Below are 18,304 nucleotides of genomic sequence, written 5' to 3' on the forward strand. Positions count from 1 at the left end.
CTGAGTTAGCATGAGATGCTTGCGGCTGAGCTAGACAGTGTAGCGTTGGCAAGTAAAAATCAAGCATCTATTTCAGCAAAAGTAGATCGTGCGTTGCAAGTGTGGAAGGTAGTAGCAACACCTATCTACAACACGCGGCGCTTCTTGGCCGAGTTCATGTACGGCCGCAGGACCCACTCGTTCTCTGCCTCCTTCTGGTCGAGCGTGCCGAGCTTCACTTGGTACAGCTGGAGCTCGAAACGGGGTCCGCACTCTTGCAGCTCCACCTCGCGCCCTGTCACCTTGAAGACGTGGTGCCGGAACGACACGAAATCGTTGTCGTTCGACAGCGTGATGACACGCTTGGAGTCCGGCTTGGGCACTGGGAACAGGTGCTTCAGGATGTTTGCAACACGTTTGCCCTAGAAGTCCCAAAGTAACACACACATATTAGCAACGAACCGAACGACAAGAAAGCACAACAAAGCCTAACGCACCAGTGGCGTCTCGAACTGGTTGATGATGAGATGCGGGTAGGCTTCCGAGATGGTGGCGCGGTCCTCAATGTCGTGGCGCAGCACCGTGTTGCTCAGCGAGAAGTAGGCCGTCGGGCCGTAGGGCAAGTGGCAGACCACCAGACCATCTACACAGCAGCATCAACGTCAGCACCTCCATGCCAACCCAACGGGAGCTAGCTGCACATCCACAGTCGACAATGCACGCACCCGGCTCGCCTCGGGTCTCCGTGACCAGGATCAAGTCTGTAAAGTCGTTGGACCTCGCGCTCTCCACCAGCTACAGCAGCACAAGACAATGGCCGTTAACACCGACAGCCCAGTTGACGCAGAGCTATGCAATGGCTGGCACTCACGTCGCCGACGGTGTGGGCGCCGCGGTTGAGGCGGATGGCGTTGGGGAAGATGAGGCGGATCTCCTGCGCGAACTGCTTGAGCCTGGAGCTCGGGTCTCGCGACGTGGTGATGGCAATCTTGGGGTCGAACATGCCGGCGTTCTTGTACTCGTCGTCGATGTGGTTCAGCGGCTTCTCGTGCGCCTCGTCGTCGTACTCCATCTCGTGGCGCAGGTCCTTCTCCACGCTGCGCAGCTCCGTGGGGATGGCCTTGCCGCTGCGGATGGCCTCCTTCAGCTGCTGCTTGTGCTCATACAGCGCGCGCTCCTTGCCCTCCAGGCCCTTGCGGTACAGGTACTCGCGGCGCAGGCGCACATTCCTCCGCACAGACATGGCGGCGGAGCTTGTCGTGGCTTTTTGAACTGCGCTCCAGTCGATTGGCTTGAAACTGGTGGTCCGGCTATGCACATGCGTATCGACTTGCACAGGGTTCACTGCCACTGCACTAAGACTTGCCATTGTGTTGAAGGGCGATTGCCGCCGCGTTGGGCACCATGCCGTTGGTGCCGATAAAGAGAGACAACGGCTTGTTGCGAAGAGTTGGTTGGTATGTTTGTTGGCCCACCGCAGTGGTAAGACGGCACAGGTAAAGTGTTCACGATACAATACAAGTAAACAGTGATTAAAGCTAAGCTCGAAGCATGGCCGAGACTACCACAAATACATTTGACATTCGACCTAGCTTGCACAGCAGAGGTGTCACCGATCACGCTGGCCGGGCAGACCGTGTAACCACTGTTCTTGCTGCATCAACCACACATGAAAGAGCTTGCGACACCAGCGTGCAAGTTATGAAATAAAGTGACATCGCCCTTGCATTTGGCTGTGAGCTCCATCTTCAAGGAAAATGACCCCGAGTGCAATGGCGGTCGGCCAGTAAGATCCCGACAGAATTCACAAGCACTTTCGTCCCATTCTTCAGAAACTCCACACTGTCGTCAAAAATCGCCACATCAAGCAATTTACACCTGTCGATACGTTATGGAGCTGCCTTAGACGCTTCACCAGTTTAACTAACGTTACCGAAACGCTTTTGGTCCGTGTCGCTTTTGTACCATACTCAAACACAGCCATTTCTACCTACTGCTAGTCATCCACACAGAAGTACACTCAGGTATCCCATTGTTTCTTCGACACCGAATACATTAGCCTCGTGCTGAAGTGGGCTGTTCCATAAGCGCTAAAGCATAGCGGCTGGAGACGGAGTGAACGTAGTGTCACCCTCACCTCAATGTCAGCATCTACCTACATGTATGAGAAGCATTTCGCTCTTCCAACATATCTGTCGTTGTTGGGTTTAAGTGCTCAGGTAGTATCGAGTGGTTTTTTATTGCTTGAACAACTACATGTCTGGAATACTGCAGGTAAGAGCTTACAAACTGTGCGCGACACTTGGTGCTGCGCTTAATCCTTAAGACACGGGCGGAATCTGCGAGCCGACGACTTCAACTGATCGAAAGCCTGTGAGCAGCCATGTGTTAGGAGCTGGCAGAAGTGATCATGTTGCGAAGACTGCTGCTTCTCAGACATGCATGGCGCTACTGCTGCAACTACTAACGTGACCGTCTTGATCAAGAGCAAAGACGACTGATCTGATAAAAGCACCATGTTGTAGACCTCGACAGACGAACTGCTGGATTGCCGAGGGGTTGATGCCTCCACAGTTGAACCTGAAGCTTGGCAAGGCGACTTCCCTAGCACCACATCCTCACACTGCTTCTAGCTACCTGTCTGTCTGTACCTGTAACGTGGACATCACCCCCCACGCAGGCAGGCAGGAGAGCGAGCAACCAAAAGAGTTTCAGGACTAAAATACGACCATGGCTTTGATTTGAGGCACTACCGAGCTCGCCCTTTGTGCTGCAGCTCTCCATCCGCCGCAGCAGATCTCCCTCTGCAGCGGCGCAGAGCGTTCTGCGGCCGCACCTGTCCACCTCGCCCCAGTCATCGTTGTTGATTGACATCGTCGTCGAAGACCGATCAGTTCACCACGCGCCGAAGAATACTGCCGCCCAAACGGCGCCACCCTCCAGCCAAGCCCAGCCAACCCAAGATCCTACTCGCCACGCGGACGACGCCAGCAGACCCGCACGCTGCTCGACCGCACACTTAGTACTGGTGGCCGGCCGATTTCTTCTTCTCACCGAGCTCGAAGTGCTTGGTGCGCTTCATGGGCAGCTGCTTCTTGGTCTTGCACTCCTTGCACTCCATGCGCAGGGTGATCTTCTTGGTGGTCTTGGCCTTCTTGTGGAAGACGGGCTTGGTCTGACCACCGAAACCCTTCTGCTTGTCGTTATAACGACGAGCACCCTGGGCGTACTTGGAGGCCTTGCCGGCCTTGTACTGGGTGATCTTGTGCACCGTGTGCTTCTGGCACTTCTTGCCCTTGCAAAAGGTGCGGCGTTCCTTCGGCATGTTCACCATGGTTGCTGAGGTCTGGCGTCGGAAAAAGGCACACGTGCGGGTTAGTCTGCGTCCTGGCTACGCGATCGCGGTGGCGCCGTGCTGCTGGCGCCGCTGGAGGGCGAGAAACGGCGCCGGGAAGGCCAAGTACATGCGCGCAGCCTACCTGTCTTCTAGTCCGATTTCAGAAATTATGCTCCCAGTCAAAAAGCCGCAGCTTTCGAGCCCCGCGACAGCCAGTGGTTGGCTGCTAGGACTGGGGGAGGCGCCGCGTAAAAATGCCTCGGCTTTTTACGACGTAATTACGTGCTGTCGGTTTTGGTCCGGTATTGTGTAACGGGTACGTAGATATGGTGCGGTCATTACGATGCATGTCAAAATGGGCAAGTTGCCTTTTTTTTCGCCTTCTTCTGCCAAACTTGACTGTTGTAACGCTAGGAGGAGAATAAGACGCGAGTTGACGCCGATGGTGGAAGTTCGTGTGCGTGTTCGCGAGCTGCAATGTATAACAACGAGCACCGTGGTATGCAGTCCCCATTCGGTTCCCGAGATTGCCCTGGCGGCGGCGATTCAAATCTCGCGGGCGGCCTCTTCGACGCGTCGCGACGCCAAAGTCGAGGCCCGCTCCGTTGGTGCTTCCGCGACCGTGCAACATGCTGTGCAAGTACGCGTGCGTATTCCACGCCGTCGTCAACAACGAAGTTGAATCGGGCGTGACGTCACCCCCGTCGCGGCTTCCTTCAAACCGAATTGCTGCCACGATACATGTATCGTGTATCGCAATTACATGCAATGCAGTACTGCAACCGAGAAAGCAAGCAGCGAGGACTGGCCTGATAGATATGGTAGCAACTTCACACCGCCACGTTGGGGTGTGCAACCGCAGCCCGGAGTCAAGTCAGTGCAAAGTCCACCCTATGGCAACGCGCGCGTCTCATTCGCCAAAATCCAACTTCTTCTCGCACGATGATTTGACAAAATAATCATCTCCCCTACCCCTCGACTAAAAATAACAGTCTCGAGCTCAAAACCGCAAGGTGCGCAAACGGCAAGACGCGAGCTGTCCGTGACGGCACCTCGACGAGCGTCGGCACCTTGTGTCTCCGCCTCTGAGCGTCCGTTGTCGCCGCAGCTGCATTCAACTTCTGCGCGCGCGTTTCCGTTGTCGTTCGAGAGTTCTTCCTCTGACAGAAGTGCTCTGTGAGGATCAAGATTCTACGAAGAACGACCCCACTATGGGCAATTCCGAGTCCCGGGAAGCGTCGTCCTCCGGCTCGAGCTCCGCGCGCCCCGTGCGGCGCTCGCTGCCCCCACAGTCCAGTATAGATTCCTCAGACGTTGGTGGGATTGGCATCCGCGACGAACGGCGCTCGACGTCCATGCCCAACGAGCGGGACGTCGAAGCGGCAGCGAACCGACGCCACGTGCCGCGTCCACGGCGTTCTCGACGCCCTCCCAGCAGCTCCAGCTCCAGCAGCGACGGCCGGTTGCAGCATGAGCGAGGCGGCATTGAGAGAGGTCAGGAGGCCACGGAGGAGACGTCGTCGCAGCTCAGCTACTGGTACCTGATCAAGCATGGGTACACGGAACTAGTGCACCTCATCATCCGACCGCCACGCACGGACTACGACCAGGAGGACCTCGGTCCGGACGAGTTCTCTTTTGCCGGGAGGGCCTTTGTGAGAGAAGATTTCGTGGTGGTGAACGACCGCAGACAGAAACTCGTGTGCTCGCATTGGCGGCCGGCGCCTTTGGCTTGTGCTCCGTCGGCGCAGGAATTGATGCCCTGTGTGGTGTATTTGCACGGCAATTCGTCGTGTCGGTTGGAGGCGTTGGGCGTGCTGCGGACGTGTCTGGCTGCTGGACTCACGGTTGCGGCGTTCGATACGGCGGGATGTGGCAAGTCGGATGGAGAGTATATCTCTCTGGGGTACTACGAACGTGACGACTTGAGGGATGTGGTCGCGTATCTCCGCGCAAAGAGGAATGTTGGAGCGGTCGCGCTGTGGGGACGGAGTATGGGAGCGGCTGCAGCACTACTGCATGCAGATAGAGACCCGTCGATTGCAGGTATAGTCGTGGATAGCGCCTTCGCTAGTCTTGAGCAGCTGGTGGAGGAAGTGGTGGAACGTGGGCGGCAGGAAGGATTGACGCTACCAGGATTTTTGGTGAAGATCGTGCTCAAGTTTATCCGCTCTTCAGTCAAGAAGCGAGCTCATTTTGATTTGCGGCGACTCGCCCCGATAGATCACGCCCCCGCGTCGTTTGTGCCGGCGCTGTTCGTCGCTGCGGAACACGATTCGTTCGTGGCACCGCGCCATAGTGACCAGATTTTCGCGGCGTACGGCGGAGATAAAAATCTTGTCAAGGTTGATGGAGACCACAACAGTTCGCGACCGCAGTTTTTGCTGGACTCCGCTGCTATTTTTCTACAAACCGCGTTGCAAGTAGATGCAGCTGCTACCGCGCAGCCGAGTGCTTTTGCCGACGGACTCACAGTTGGTGGAGGTCGTGTGCCTTGGGAGGGAGCGATGGGCCGAACGTCATCTCTCTCGATGTGTTCATCGCCTGCTTCGTCCTATCGCATGACTCAGGACCTTGACGCAAGATACTCCGGCAAAACTTCGTTGCTAGTTCCGATGGAACCGTGGCCCTGCCCGTCATGCACTTTCGTTAACCGGCCATTGTCCATGCAGGTAAGATAGCCCACAAATTTATCCATCCGAATACCGCCCGTGCAGAACTAACGTGCTCTTTGTCTTGTCTCGACAGTGTGAAATGTGCCGTAACATCTATCTCCCAGACGAGGAAGAGGACGAGGACGACGCCGAAGATGCTGGAGATGAAGATGATGATGCTCTAGCTTATGAAGCTGCTCGAAGACGTGCATTGACCACTGGCGGTGTACGACCTCCTCCTGCCCCTACACAGTCCAGAAATGGTTCCTCTCGAAGACGGACAATTGAAGCAATGCCTTCGCCGAGCCCATCGTTTGTATCATCAACATCAGCTCAGCGACCCACAAGATCCGAACGATCAGTAGGGGTCGCGACAGTAACGACAGCACCGACGTCAGTATCTTCACGAACGTCATCACCATAGCTCATAGGTTAGTTTTGCAGATCAGGCCGTGTTTTAAAGTTGTACGCTTCCACTACCAAGCGAGCCTCGATGCCAGAGGATTTAGCATATTAGTGAGATCCAATCGAACCCAAAGAAAGCCAAACGGAGTTAGGGTAAACCATGGGTGATAGCGTTCGCCGTGACTAACCATTTCATGCTCCGCGGCAATGGCAGCGACAAATAAAGCTTACCTATTGCCTCTGTAGACAAGAACAAGTTCGAGGACGAGAACTCCATTCAGCATCGCTTCTTCACCTTCAATTTGTATTACTTGTATTTATAAAACTTAAGTACACGAAACAAAATTTGTTTTTTATCATTATGATAAATGACCCACACATGGTGTGCAGCGTGACCCGCTAGATAAAAGAACAACAGGTATTTGATGGTCACCAGTTGCGCAAAGCCCCGGATATCCTTGGTGTATCATACGTCACCCTGAACTCGTTATTCTCCGTCAGCCTTATCAGACAGATCAGCGGTAGGAAAGCTAGGACCTCCCTAGAGAGTCCCTACCGTCGATTTTCATCAGGATTAAACAGTTAGATCTAGGTACTACATTGACGAGTACGCTTACGAAGAAGAGTCCTTCCTGCGTCGCTTTGATGACCCCGTTCTTTCCGGTTACAATGAAGTGACTGGACATCACCCGGCCCTAACTTACACATGGCCGTGGGAAGTACGAAATGAGCCACTTGAGCTGTCTCCAAAACCCGGCGAAGCTTGCGCAACTCGAGTTCGCCGACCTCGCCTCCAATTCGCAAGTACGCTCCAATGAAACAGAATCAAGATCAAAGGTGTATCTTGCCACTAACGCCTTCCGAAAAATACGAACTCGGAGTCGTCCAAGTTTGAGCTCACCGTGTCGTGAATGTACCAAGAGAGAGATTTAAGCCACCAGAATCCACACACCAGGCTTGAGGCTTGCTCTGGTGGGGATGCCTGTGGCTATCTGACCCATTTCGGGACCGGGTTCTGATACCCCTCATTACACTATGGGGTATTTTTCGGCACTTGGGCCTCCAGCCCACCCAACTATCCTACACCGGGGTGCGGGTTGGCAGGGCGGACCACTCCACGGAGTGGCTGCTCATCCAAGATATTGCCTATCTCCGGCCTCCGTGGAAAGCCCCGCACTCGGCGGGGAACGTGAATGTACTAAGTCAAGCAGCATAAAGCGTGCTCAGCTTCTCATTAATCAACAACAACAAAAAACGAAGTAAGTTGACGCGGGTGTAGTCCAGCGAAGTGGCTTCAAACATGATATTTTAAACTGTGACGCAGTCACCCGACCGTGAATTGCACTGCTGGTAGCGATACGTAGTGTCTGGGTCAGGACCGAAGTCGGTGAGACCCTCTTAACGAGTTCCTAGCGAAAAGTTTAGATAGGAGTGGGCGTACTCGATCGTAAAACAGAAGCACATTTTGCAACAACAAAATATAATAGCATTTGAACAAACCAGGAACTGTAGAAACCGACACTATGTACGATGATGAATAAGCATAAACATTGATCACTTTCTCCGCATGAGAAAGAAGTAGCTGCCGTTAAATAGGACCCAGGCTCCCACGACGTAGGCGTAAGCTGGAGTCAGCTCCCTCGTCGTAGCGGTCGAAGACGCGTGCGGGCCAATGCCGCTGCTGGTGAAGCCGGCAGTATCGCTCGAATTGAAATCACTGCCCGACAGGAAGGGGAACCCGCCGACCTTTTTAGGGCTGCTGGAGCTGCCAGAACTGCCGGAACCGTTAAGACTGGTGGAGCTGCTGGATGCACTGCTGCTCGAGCCGCCGGCATTACTCGTTCTATCGGAGCCTTCCGGGGGTTCGACGGCAGCACTGAGCCCCGGACTGTCGCCCGATCCCATCAAGCTAAAGTTCTCCAGGCGCCTCGACACCTCCATGACCGGTGCGCCCACGTCGTTCAGCATATCCTCTCTGGCACTCCACAAGTGGACAAGCTGGTTCAGCTGAACGAACTCCCGGAACAAGCTCCCATTAGGAGCCACACTCGTCGTGGCCTGTAAGTCCTCGCGAATGCGCAGCAGCGTCTCCGCCAGCGATCGCACGCTGGTCTGTGACTGTCGATACCTGCAGTCGGATAGCCACGTCGCGTCGACAGCCAGACTGATCCACGCGGCACAAGCCTCTGAGCTGCACAGCCTTGCCGTTTGCTCCTGTGACGGCGCCAAAATTTCCGTTGACGATTCCAAAAGCTGCCTGACGTCGTAACCTGCTGCGCTCTGTCTACAAGCGCTCAACGCCGAGTCCACGAGGAGGTCTCGGTCCACACGAGCGTTGACGGCTTCTGGACACTGCTGGACGCCGCCGAGCTGCGTGATGGCGGCCTGCACGTCGCCCCGCTGGCCCCACCAGGTCAGCAGCTGCGAGCCCGCGACGTATGAGTGCTCGTAGGGCTCTTGGGCCTGAGAAATGATGGGTTCTTGCGCGCTGGAGCTGGTCACAAGGGGGGTCATCACGACGGCCAGCAGCGTCGCAACCAGGAGGAGCTGGAGGCTGCAACCGGCGTGACACCATCTGCAGTGCGATCGTCTACCTGTTAGCCGGAACTGCCGCCACTTGTTGACGTTATTTCGTCCAGAGCGCGCCATTGCTTGCAGCGGTCTGAAGCGGAGCTGGCAGGGTCACTAAACTTGCGGCTTCTCGGTCAATACGGGGCGTTGCGCGCGCTGCGAGGGATCAAAATGAAGACAAGACGCGCTGCTAGCGACTGGTATGCGCCGTCGGGCGTGAACTTGGCGCAGTCGTTCAGGAGAGCGCCGACAAGAGAGCGTAGCGTAAAGAAGCAGGTGCTGTGTGGCCTGTCTGGTCTTGTCCCGAGTTCGTCTGCTCGTCCTTTTCGCAATCGCACTTAGAAGGGGGAACCACCCAGTCACCCACATGCGATATCAAGGGAAAACCTGGTAAACAGCATGATAGTAAACATGGCACGAAAAAATGTCCTGGGTGATTGCGTCCGGGTTTTATTGGGATAAAACCCACGAGACACCTCCCCAGCAGCATATGGCTACAATTCGGCGATTTGTCGGTGTAGTAAAAAGGGTCAAGGGCAACAACCTTGCCGAGGTGCCAGCGCTGACGCTGGTGAGCGACTCTGGATAGGCGGCGACACTTCGCCCTCCCGTTCATATAATACCCACAACGCGGGGATCTTCGGCGTCCCATGAAACTAACTGCCCCGTGCATTCCATTCCTTGGCGCGAAGCTTCCCCGCCTGGTTCGCTAGCCATTTGTACCGGGTTCAACCGTTGTCGTAACGGCAATACATGTACCCGCTTTATTTTCCCCGCGAGCACCTGGCAAAGCTCGCTCGACACTCTCAGACTCTCCAGGTGGTGCTCGGTCGCCATGGGCAAGAAGGAGAAGCCGTCGCCGCTGGCGGCGCTGGACTACACGCGCTGGATGCAGTCGCTGGGCGTGCTGCTGCTGACGGCCGGGGCTTGCTCCATCGTGTGGGAGCTGGCGGCGCTGCACGCGCAAAGCGCCTTCTTCACGGACGAGCTGCGGCCCGAGATCTTCACGCTGGCGGCGCCGGCCTCGGTGGCCAATTCGACGGAGTGGAGAGCCATTGACGGCAGTGCCAACGCCGAGGTTTCGTCCGACGACCTACTGCATCTTAGCTACTTAGAGGCGGCGTGCCAGGTGGAGAACGATACGGTTCTGCCGTGGGTCTTCGCGGCCCCAGACAACGCTGCGGACCGGTCATTCCCGAACCCGCAGACCAGCACGTCGCTGCTGCACAGAGGGGACCCGAGGCTGCTGGACGAGCTGAGGCAATGTCCCGACGTGGACATTTATCTGCCGTCGGATGCGCGGGGCCCTGCGGGCTGTGGGGCTGTTGTAGGACAGCTCAAGTACTTGCGGTCACGACTGCTGCCCGACTGGGCACTGGAAGCGCAGGTGTACGACATCGGAATGAGAGAGAAGACCAATTACTATGAGCTGTGCCCCCAGACGCCCATGCTCTTCTTGTCGCCAGACCATCTGCTTAAGCTGGTGAACTCCGCTGCTTGGCCGAAGTCCAAGCCTGTCTATCTCATGGCGCCGACGGTAGACTTCAATACGAAGCCTGTGCCTCATGCTGTCAACTTTACCAGGTCGGTGTTGGAGCTGACGGACGTGGTGCTCTGCAGAACCATGCGATGTGATCAGGATATCAAGCAGTTCTTGATGCGGCGAGCTACTGAGAAGAGCGCCGAAGAGGAGAGCTCTGCGGTTAAGAACACCCGGGTGCTCTACACGAGTCAGATTTCACCGGACCCAGTCAACTTCGCTCGTAGAATGCGCAACGACGAACCTGTGCAGACCAATTTGGCGGATTATGCCTACACCCGCTTCGCTCACACGACGTGGAATGTTTCGTCCAAGACCACGCAGGACGTGTTCAGCTGCTGGACAAACCACAGAACCGAACTCCCGCCGCTGGATGTGTATTTGCTGCGAGCACTGCATGATAACATCCAAAACGATGGCTCGAGAATGTACAAGCCGTTCCCTGGGAACAACGAGACAAAGGTGCAGATAGTGGATCCGATCAATTTTTCCAAGCAGTTTGGCGATGCATCGTTCTTCATCTGTCCAACAGCCGAAGACGATTGTCTTGACCTCGCACGAGCTGCTGGTGGTGTCATCGTGACAGCTGACGCTTATCCGATGAACGAGTTCGTATCGGGGCCACATGAGGGCGTGGTGTTCCCCACTCAGCAGTCAGTGTCGCAACCTCAAGCTGAGCATCGGAGTTTAGTACCCGATGATGCGTTGCTGCTGCCACCTCCACCAGCAAACTATCGCAGCTCGGACCTCTGCTCTGCGGTATTGAAGGTGCGATCCTCGATGAACCTGAACGATCGCAAAAACATTGGGTTGCAGACTCGCAGTCGTTTCCACGAAGACGCCAAGTACTTTATGCTCAGCATGCTCGAGCTCCAGGGTTTTACTCACCACATGCAGAGCCTTCGGGAGCAGATGCAAAGCGAGGAAGAGCTCCAGGTGCACCTTCGCCACCGTAACTAGAGATACGCAGTTAAGAAATCAGCTATATAGTACGATACCATGCTTTCGTCAAATCTTCACGTTGGAACTTGGTGAGTCTATTCCGACGAAGGATCAACACGTCTGAAGCGTCACACGACCCTGCAGCCAAGCCTTCCTTGGATATTGCTGCTATGTCTGAGGATTATCTAGGTGCGTGAACACTCGCATTGTAAGAGTGGTGAAGAACTAACCTGGCCTGTGCATTCTGTCGAGCAGTGAAATCTGGAGCGAAGGATATGCTAGCGACGGCACTTGCCGAGGTGCTGACGCTGCGACCTCGTGTTCCCATGGCTTTCCTCGCCGCTCAGTACGTACCCCCAGACACATTTAAATTTTGATCACAACTTACTCTACCATTGTTGGTGCATACACCCGTAGTTTTCAAGGTATGGTGTCGAACAGATCGGCTGCGGCCATTTCCTGTCTGCGCGCGTGCCACCCCAGCAGTCCGGCATTTCCCTCTGCAGTCGAGAAGGTGTTTCACGACATGGCAGCCATTGAAAGTACTCCTTCGTTATCGAATAGCTGCAGCACTGACAGTCTTCCACCACGATCAAGCTTAACAGCTAGCCACGGTTCTGGTCCTTCTCGAAAGGTGCGAGCTGGAGGACCTTCCGCTATCAGCGAGGCTTCATTCTTGCAAATACTGCAGCAACTTAGTATGGACTTCTCAAAGCATTTACACACTCGAGTCGTCGAAGCTGCTCTCTCTCTCACCAATATTACGAGCACCAAGGAGCCACCAAGTAGTCAAGGTGTGGGTCTTGCACGGTTCCATCGAGGTGTACAAGTGTGCCTCCTAGTAGAAGAACTGCTGGACGCAGCGACATTGCTGTTTCAAGCACTAGAGCTACATGATTCGGGCCTTGCTGGTGTTTCCAGAGTTGTTCCTGCTGATACGTTGATGAATGCGCTTCGATCAGCGGCAACGACGCAGTTTCCACGTGAGCTGACGGCAATACTAATGCCTTTACTATCTCGGACGCCAGCTTCGCGGTCTTCACTCATTCCATCAGGATTGGCCAGGACGGATGCTGGTGCCGACGCTGACCTAGAGATTCCAGCGAACAGCCACGTTTTGCAGATCAACGACGTGTACGATCTGCTGTTTGACTTAGTTTTTCTCCCATAAACCTGAAGAATGGTATCGGGTATTGCGAACAAGTAAGACGTTTTCAATTGCACCCCATTTTCGCCCCATTAAAATATAATAACAAGAGATACAATAGAGCCGAAGAAATATCTAGGTGGACTACGATTCTACCCTCGATTGGTTCACTTACAAATGATCGGCGTGCCTATCTGGAGTATATCATCAGCACTCGTTTAATGTCCAAGTTGTGGACCGTGAATTTAAAGTTTGATCTAGTTTAGGTGGAAATTGCAGCTCATTCCTTCCCTACTTCAAACTTTGAAAATGGATACTTCTGAGGTTAAAATTCCCGAATCGGGTCTATACGATCGGTGTATGCAAGATTGGCATTTTTTTTAAAATAAAAAAGCTGCAGCGGCAGTGTCGGTTTTGAAAAATGGCCACTGCGTTCACCTAGAGCTAAGAGTGTAACCAATTTGCTGATCAGTGCGTTTAGTGCCTTGTTCTGTTTGATCTTACTGAAAATCCAAATTCCTTCTTCTGCAAGCGAATGCTCAGGTACCGGCGATGCCAGCAACCTGCCCAAATCCTAGGCCTGCAACATAAGTATACGCGTGGCTTCCGTCGCAGGGCAGTCTACGTCAACTCGAGAGAATACTACTATAATACCCACCTCGACAATGTCCCGCATCCACTACTAGTAATACCGACATACTCTGAAGTAGAGTTTACTTCAGATTCTGGTCTACCCAACGTGGTTCCTAACGTAAGAGACCAGATCATGGTATTTATTGTTACATATGGTTTGGTGGACAGAATGACGGACATAGTGCCCATCTTGTCCACATAGCGGAATAGCTAAATACACACTACGGACTAATAGACAAAACTAATACAAAATTCCGCGCTCGACCTGCTAGGACGGACACAGCACCTTGCCAACGTGCGACTTGCCGCTCCGAGCGTTGCCGCCGCACTTGCGCGACGGCTCGAGCAACGAAAAGTTCCGACGGCGCTGCTCGTGTCTCTGCTGCTGATAGCGTTGCTGCTGCTGGCGCTTCTCCGCCTGTGAGAGTCCACTCGACGGCGAATTCCACGACGAAGATGGCGACGGGGAAGACGCCGACGACGTCGAGCCGTGCCGAGCGCGCTTCTTCTTGCGAGACAGGCGAAGCATCGGTGAGCTGCTCGGACTGAGACCCCGTTCCCAGGGACGCTCCTTGCAGACTCGAGGCGAGATCGTCTTCGGAGCAGGAGGCACAGGAATCGCGATGGGAGGCGAGGCCGGCGCAAATCCAACGAGCGGAATGAAGCCTGACTCAGAGGCCGCTTCTGTCGGGATGTTGGTGGCTTCAGCCACCTCGACAGGACGAGGGATGTCTCGGAAGAAGAGCATTGGGCACTCCGCCTTGTAGTGTCCGTACTCACCGCAGTACCAGCAGTCGGAAAAGTGTGATATCGAGTGGCTGCCGCCGCTAGCTGAAAGCCGCTGGTGCACTAGCTGGCCGCAGTCCCGAGTGCAGTGGTCCCTGCCGCGGCAAATGTAGCATGTCGCCATAATGTCCCACGAGGTTGCATCCGGTACGCAGATGTCATCGAGGCGGTGGTCTCCTCTCAGCATACTGCTAGCTCGCTTGAACTCCGAGCGGATGAGCTCTTGGCCCTTCCTGTGGAAAATGACGCGCCCGACGTCATGGGCCAGCTCGAAGGGATCCTCGATGCTCAGTCGCCAGGAAACCGGGTGACTCCACTTCGTCGTCTTCGACAACGCCCTCCCCATTCGAATGCTCACGACCTCGTCCTCCATGTTGAAGCGGTGCGCGTAGAAGTCGAAAAACCCGGCGAGTAGCGCCCCAACCGAGTTCATCTCCGACGTGCCGAACGTGGACGGCAGCTCCATCGCTGGCGTCGACTGCAGTCGCTCGAGCAGCACCGAGATCTTCGTCTGCGACTGCAGGTTCTGAAAAACGGTGTGTACTGCCGGCAGCTGCATGTCCGCGTAATGTGACTGCAAGTAGAAGACCAGCAGCAGCGTGTAACCTGCCGCATTCACACGCAAAACGCAACCAGCCCCAGTAAGAACACCATAGCAGCGCAACTGTCGCGTGTCGATAGCCCTTCCTTACCGTAGGAACTCAACGTGCCGTTGACCGAGTCGTTGATGCCTCGCTGCTTCGCCCAGTACTTGACAGCAAACACCAGGGGGCGCACGCGGGGATCCACCTGGCCGTAGTACTTGAGCAGCGCCGTGTTCAGCAGCGCGTTCACTCCTCCAATACACACGTCGCAAGCCACCTGCCCAGCAGCAACCACCACGTCAGAATCAGCACAGCTTGCAATCCACCAGCTCCAGAGCTCCATTACCTGCCGCTTGGGGTCCCAGAGCTTGATCACGGGCACTCTCGCGTGGCGCACAAACTCCTGCACCTGGAAGGCGCCCGCGAGTCGCTCGCACGCGGTGGCGAGCAGCTCCACGCGCTCCTGCGGCGAGAACTGGCCTTGCGCGTCCACGTCCACGTCCTCGAAGTAGATGCCGAGGTCGACGTCGCACCCGCCGAAGCCCAGGCCGCTGCACATTACCGTCATTCCTCCCACGTTAGACCTCATCCTGCTTCTTTAACTGCTGCTGCTGCGCTCACCTCTCGGACGACCCGAAGGGCAGCACGCGGCACGTGGGCCACTGCTGCTTGAGCAGCTGCTGCACGCGGCGGCGCACGGCGCGCTTGGCCGCCAGCTCGGCCGCGTTGGGCTCCAGCTGCTCCAGCAGCGCGATGCTGTCGACCGTGAGCTTGCGCACGCTGTTGGCCGCGCCCATGGCTGTCGCTCTGGCTGCTGCGGGGGCGCGGGCGGATCTTTCTGCTCTGCCTGAGCTGGGCGGGTCGGTCGACCTCTGTGTTCGAGCGGTGGAAGTCGACGACTGAAGTGTCAAAATGGGGAAGAGAAGCAGGATGCGAAAACACTGCCGTTAGTTGCAAAGACGCCGATATTGAACCTGACCTCAGATGCCCCATACATTTTCCAGCTAAAAGATGGGGAGTACGTGGCACGGGCGCTGTCGCACACCTTTGCGCGAAACACGACGGCGTTGAAGCCTGAGCGCGAACTCAGACCAGAGTGAAGGTTGGCGAACGTGGGGACAGCAGAGTCTGAATCTGCTCGCATCTTGCCGTCGCTCGACGGTTGAAGTGACAGGCGCTTGGAGACGACACCTCCATGGCATCGGTCCGGCAAAGATGAAAGCAAAGTCCGAGCCCGCGGCGGAGGTCGAGCTGTCGCAAGGCCCGGTCCTCGGAGTGATGGCGGATATAGCCGTGGTGCGATTCGACTCGAAGCCTTCGAGCACTCGCTTCACCGAGGTGAAGTGGTGGAGTTGGATACGCATTGTAGTAGTTTTTCGTGCAGGCCTACACTACTTCTTGGGCCAAGAATGTTGGCCGCAAGAGCTGACCGGTCATTCTTTCTCCGTCCTGAACATATCATCTCGTTGTGTCGACATCATTCCGCGAGGATGCACCAACGAAGTGAATGAGTTGGCGACAACAAATCCAACCAGCGGCCTGCGCCCGATACAAGAGGGCGTGGTCGGCGACGTAGGGCATTCTGTTTTTCAACAAGCAGCCTACCCATGCTTCTGGTCAAATATTATTGTTGAAAAGAAGGGTCCATTTTTAACATTGAAACAAGCCCGAGAAGTGATGATCGTATTGTAGACATGTATCCAAGTAGAGCTGCTCTAGCGAAGCGAGGCAAGACTCTGCCAGTCACACTCCGAAGTGGGACTGCTTCTGCAAATGAAATACATACTAGATCATGGACCGAGACTTTTTCACACCAATGACGAGAGAGAATGTACATCGTATTTTCCAATAGAACGGCTAAGCCTCGACCTAGTTGCCCGATCCATGAGTTGCCGACCGGATGAATGGCAATTTTGCCTTTGTCGTAGATCCAAACCTAGAAATTGAACCACTCGCTGTGGCGTTTATATAATACGAGACCTGTATTTGCTTGTCTGATGATAGTTACTTCGAAGTATGCGATGATCTTTACTGATTTGGATTAGAATCGAGCACCGCAATTCTGGCAACAGAACGAGGGACAAAAACGTATTACTTTTAGCGGAGCTAAGGCTTTGTTGTTAGGGCCTGGGATCAAAGCAGACTTGGGCACGCAATATCGATGCAATCTCGGCTACCGCCGGGCTTCACTCGTATTTCTCAAACATGGTTTACCTCCAGCATCAGCTTGTGGTTCTGCACCACCTCGTCGGCGATGCAGTTAGCTGTGTGAACAGCATCCTGGAAGCACTCTTCCTTGTCGTACATCGCGAGGCCCTCGATGGCCACACGATGCGCATCGTCAAAGCCGCACATGGCAAATATGCGCGACAGAAACGGAAACACGTAATCCTCGTGCGCTGGTGGCGCCTTGCCACCCGACGATGAAATCACGATGAGCGGCCGACCCCTGAAATACGGGCGCGAAGGTCCTTCCTCATCCTTGTCGTGGAACGTGAGCCCAGCCTGCACTACGCAGTCGATGTACTGCTTGAGCGCGTAGGGCACACTGAAATTCCACACGGGGCTCGTGATCACGAGGAAGTCAGCGCGCAGCATCTGCTCGGCCAGCTCCTTGATGGGCCTGAACGCGTTGAGGTCTGCTTCGTCCTCACTGCCGTGGCGCGCTTTCCAGACCCGCGTCATCGTATCGCGATCAAACTTGGGCATCTTGCTGCTCCACACGTCACACTCCTCGATATTGAGAACGTCCTCGGGTTTGTCCCCTTCGTCCACCGGGTCGCCACCATTGCAGATATGGCGGTGGTAGTGGTGCGTCAGATGGTCGATCATCTTGGCGGCGACCCGGTCCGTCACGGAGTTGTGTGTGAGGCTTGCGTTAATGTGCAGAATTGTCTGCTTCTTCGACTGCAGTAGTGCAGCGAACACGACCGTTAGGTGACTGAGTTAGGAAACAGCAGGCTGTACGTCGTGGGAAGCAAGGAACCTCATCGTATTTCGACTCCAGCGGCGTCATCGCTTCGGAGCTCGAAACTTGCTTCGCTTCGTTGAATGTGGTCACTTGTTGTCGACTTGGCAACGTGTTCACTGAGTCGCATTTCTGAAGGCCCCTCGGCGCTGGCGCCTCGTCCCCTATGCTTTCCGAGCCTACCTGCTGGAGTTGCAGTGACGGCGGCACGTTGAAGTTATAGTCAAAACAAAAACGTGCGACCGCTCCATTTCCGCGGGTATGAGGATTCAACACGCGACGACAAGTGTTTGCCGCCGGAATAAACACGTCTTCAACAAGCGCACCTCTCGTCGCCGAGCACTATCCGGCCTGCTTCTCGAAGTTTCTTAACTGACTTGGTGCGCCCTGGGGCCGAGTCCGCAACACCAAGAATTTTTGTATGTATCACGTGACGAATCACTTCCGAAGCTCTCGTACTGTAGCCCCCCCAAAAAAAAATAAATAAATAAAAAATATTGCAAATAATGTTACGGTGGCATTTGATGGACCCACTTCAACAACTTGTCTTGCTTCACCTTGGCGGTTGCACGAATGTAGCTGTCCCTTTTTTGCGGGCGCTTCGTGCAACCTCCGTTGTGTGCTCAGTTCCAACTGGCGCAGCGGCGGACCAGGACAGCAGCCTGGCTCGGCGTTTTATGCCGAAAGTGATCGCGAGTTAGAGAACAAGTCGACTGCGCGTCGGAAGAGGAAGCGCCCGCCTCGCCCAGGGAACTCGC

The 18,304-nt window shown here is 55.2% G+C and overlaps 8 protein-coding genes across 8 annotated transcripts; 3 read left to right on the forward strand and 5 right to left on the reverse strand.

Annotated features, from left to right (window-relative positions):
* Nucleotides 1-125: 125 nt before the first annotated feature.
* IUM83_15392 (U3 small nucleolar ribonucleoprotein IMP4) lies at nucleotides 126-1,222 on the reverse strand (the record flags this gene model as incomplete). The annotated part of the gene is made up of 4 exons (XM_067940205.1): nucleotides 126-401; nucleotides 477-622; nucleotides 705-774; nucleotides 851-1,222. 4 exons carry the CDS (start codon nucleotides 1,220-1,222, stop codon nucleotides 126-128), a joined length of 864 nt encoding a protein of 287 aa, XP_067784630.1.
* A 1,776-nt stretch (nucleotides 1,223-2,998) lies between these two features.
* Nucleotides 2,999-3,313, reverse strand: IUM83_15393 (60S ribosomal protein L44; the record flags this gene model as incomplete). The annotated part of the gene is made up of 2 exons (XM_067940206.1): nucleotides 2,999-3,172; nucleotides 3,251-3,313. The coding sequence occupies 2 exons, from the start codon at nucleotides 3,311-3,313 to the stop codon at nucleotides 2,999-3,001; spliced, it is 237 nt and encodes a 78-aa protein (XP_067784631.1).
* A 1,214-nt stretch (nucleotides 3,314-4,527) lies between these two features.
* IUM83_15394 (putative serine protease family S09X) lies at nucleotides 4,528-6,335 on the forward strand (the record flags this gene model as incomplete). The annotated part of the gene is made up of 3 exons (XM_067940207.1): nucleotides 4,528-5,988; nucleotides 6,065-6,196; nucleotides 6,303-6,335. 3 exons carry the CDS (start codon nucleotides 4,528-4,530, stop codon nucleotides 6,333-6,335), a joined length of 1,626 nt encoding a protein of 541 aa, XP_067784623.1.
* Nucleotides 6,336-7,929: 1,594 nt separating this feature from the next.
* On the reverse strand, nucleotides 7,930-8,916 carry IUM83_15395 (GNAT family acetyltransferase; the record flags this gene model as incomplete). The annotated part of the gene is made up of 1 exon (XM_067940208.1): nucleotides 7,930-8,916. The coding sequence occupies one exon, from the start codon at nucleotides 8,914-8,916 to the stop codon at nucleotides 7,930-7,932; it is 987 nt and encodes a 328-aa protein (XP_067784624.1).
* Nucleotides 8,917-9,781: 865 nt separating this feature from the next.
* Nucleotides 9,782-11,446, forward strand: IUM83_15396 (NPP1 protein; the record flags this gene model as incomplete). Its single annotated transcript, XM_067940209.1, has 1 exon — nucleotides 9,782-11,446. One exon carries the CDS (start codon nucleotides 9,782-9,784, stop codon nucleotides 11,444-11,446), a length of 1,665 nt encoding a protein of 554 aa, XP_067784625.1.
* A 152-nt stretch (nucleotides 11,447-11,598) lies between these two features.
* Nucleotides 11,599-12,030, forward strand: IUM83_15397 (uncharacterized protein; the record flags this gene model as incomplete). Its single annotated transcript, XM_067940210.1, has 4 exons — nucleotides 11,599-11,617; nucleotides 11,684-11,774; nucleotides 11,846-11,913; nucleotides 11,993-12,030. The coding sequence occupies 4 exons, from the start codon at nucleotides 11,599-11,601 to the stop codon at nucleotides 12,028-12,030; spliced, it is 216 nt and encodes a 71-aa protein (XP_067784626.1).
* A 1,446-nt stretch (nucleotides 12,031-13,476) lies between these two features.
* On the reverse strand, nucleotides 13,477-15,375 carry IUM83_15398 (Poly(A) polymerase; the record flags this gene model as incomplete). Its single annotated transcript, XM_067940211.1, has 4 exons — nucleotides 13,477-14,600; nucleotides 14,687-14,855; nucleotides 14,925-15,129; nucleotides 15,200-15,375. 4 exons carry the CDS (start codon nucleotides 15,373-15,375, stop codon nucleotides 13,477-13,479), a joined length of 1,674 nt encoding a protein of 557 aa, XP_067784632.1.
* Nucleotides 15,376-16,777: 1,402 nt separating this feature from the next.
* On the reverse strand, nucleotides 16,778-17,594 carry IUM83_15399 (uncharacterized protein; the record flags this gene model as incomplete). The annotated part of the gene is made up of 2 exons (XM_067940212.1): nucleotides 16,778-17,485; nucleotides 17,565-17,594. 2 exons carry the CDS (start codon nucleotides 17,592-17,594, stop codon nucleotides 16,778-16,780), a joined length of 738 nt encoding a protein of 245 aa, XP_067784633.1.
* Nucleotides 17,595-18,304: the final 710 nt, after the last annotated feature.

Source organism: Phytophthora cinnamomi (assembly GCF_018691715.1).
Source record: "Phytophthora cinnamomi strain GKB4 chromosome Unknown Contig87, whole genome shotgun sequence".
Lineage (NCBI taxonomy): Eukaryota > Oomycota > Peronosporomycetes > Peronosporales > Peronosporaceae > Phytophthora > Phytophthora cinnamomi.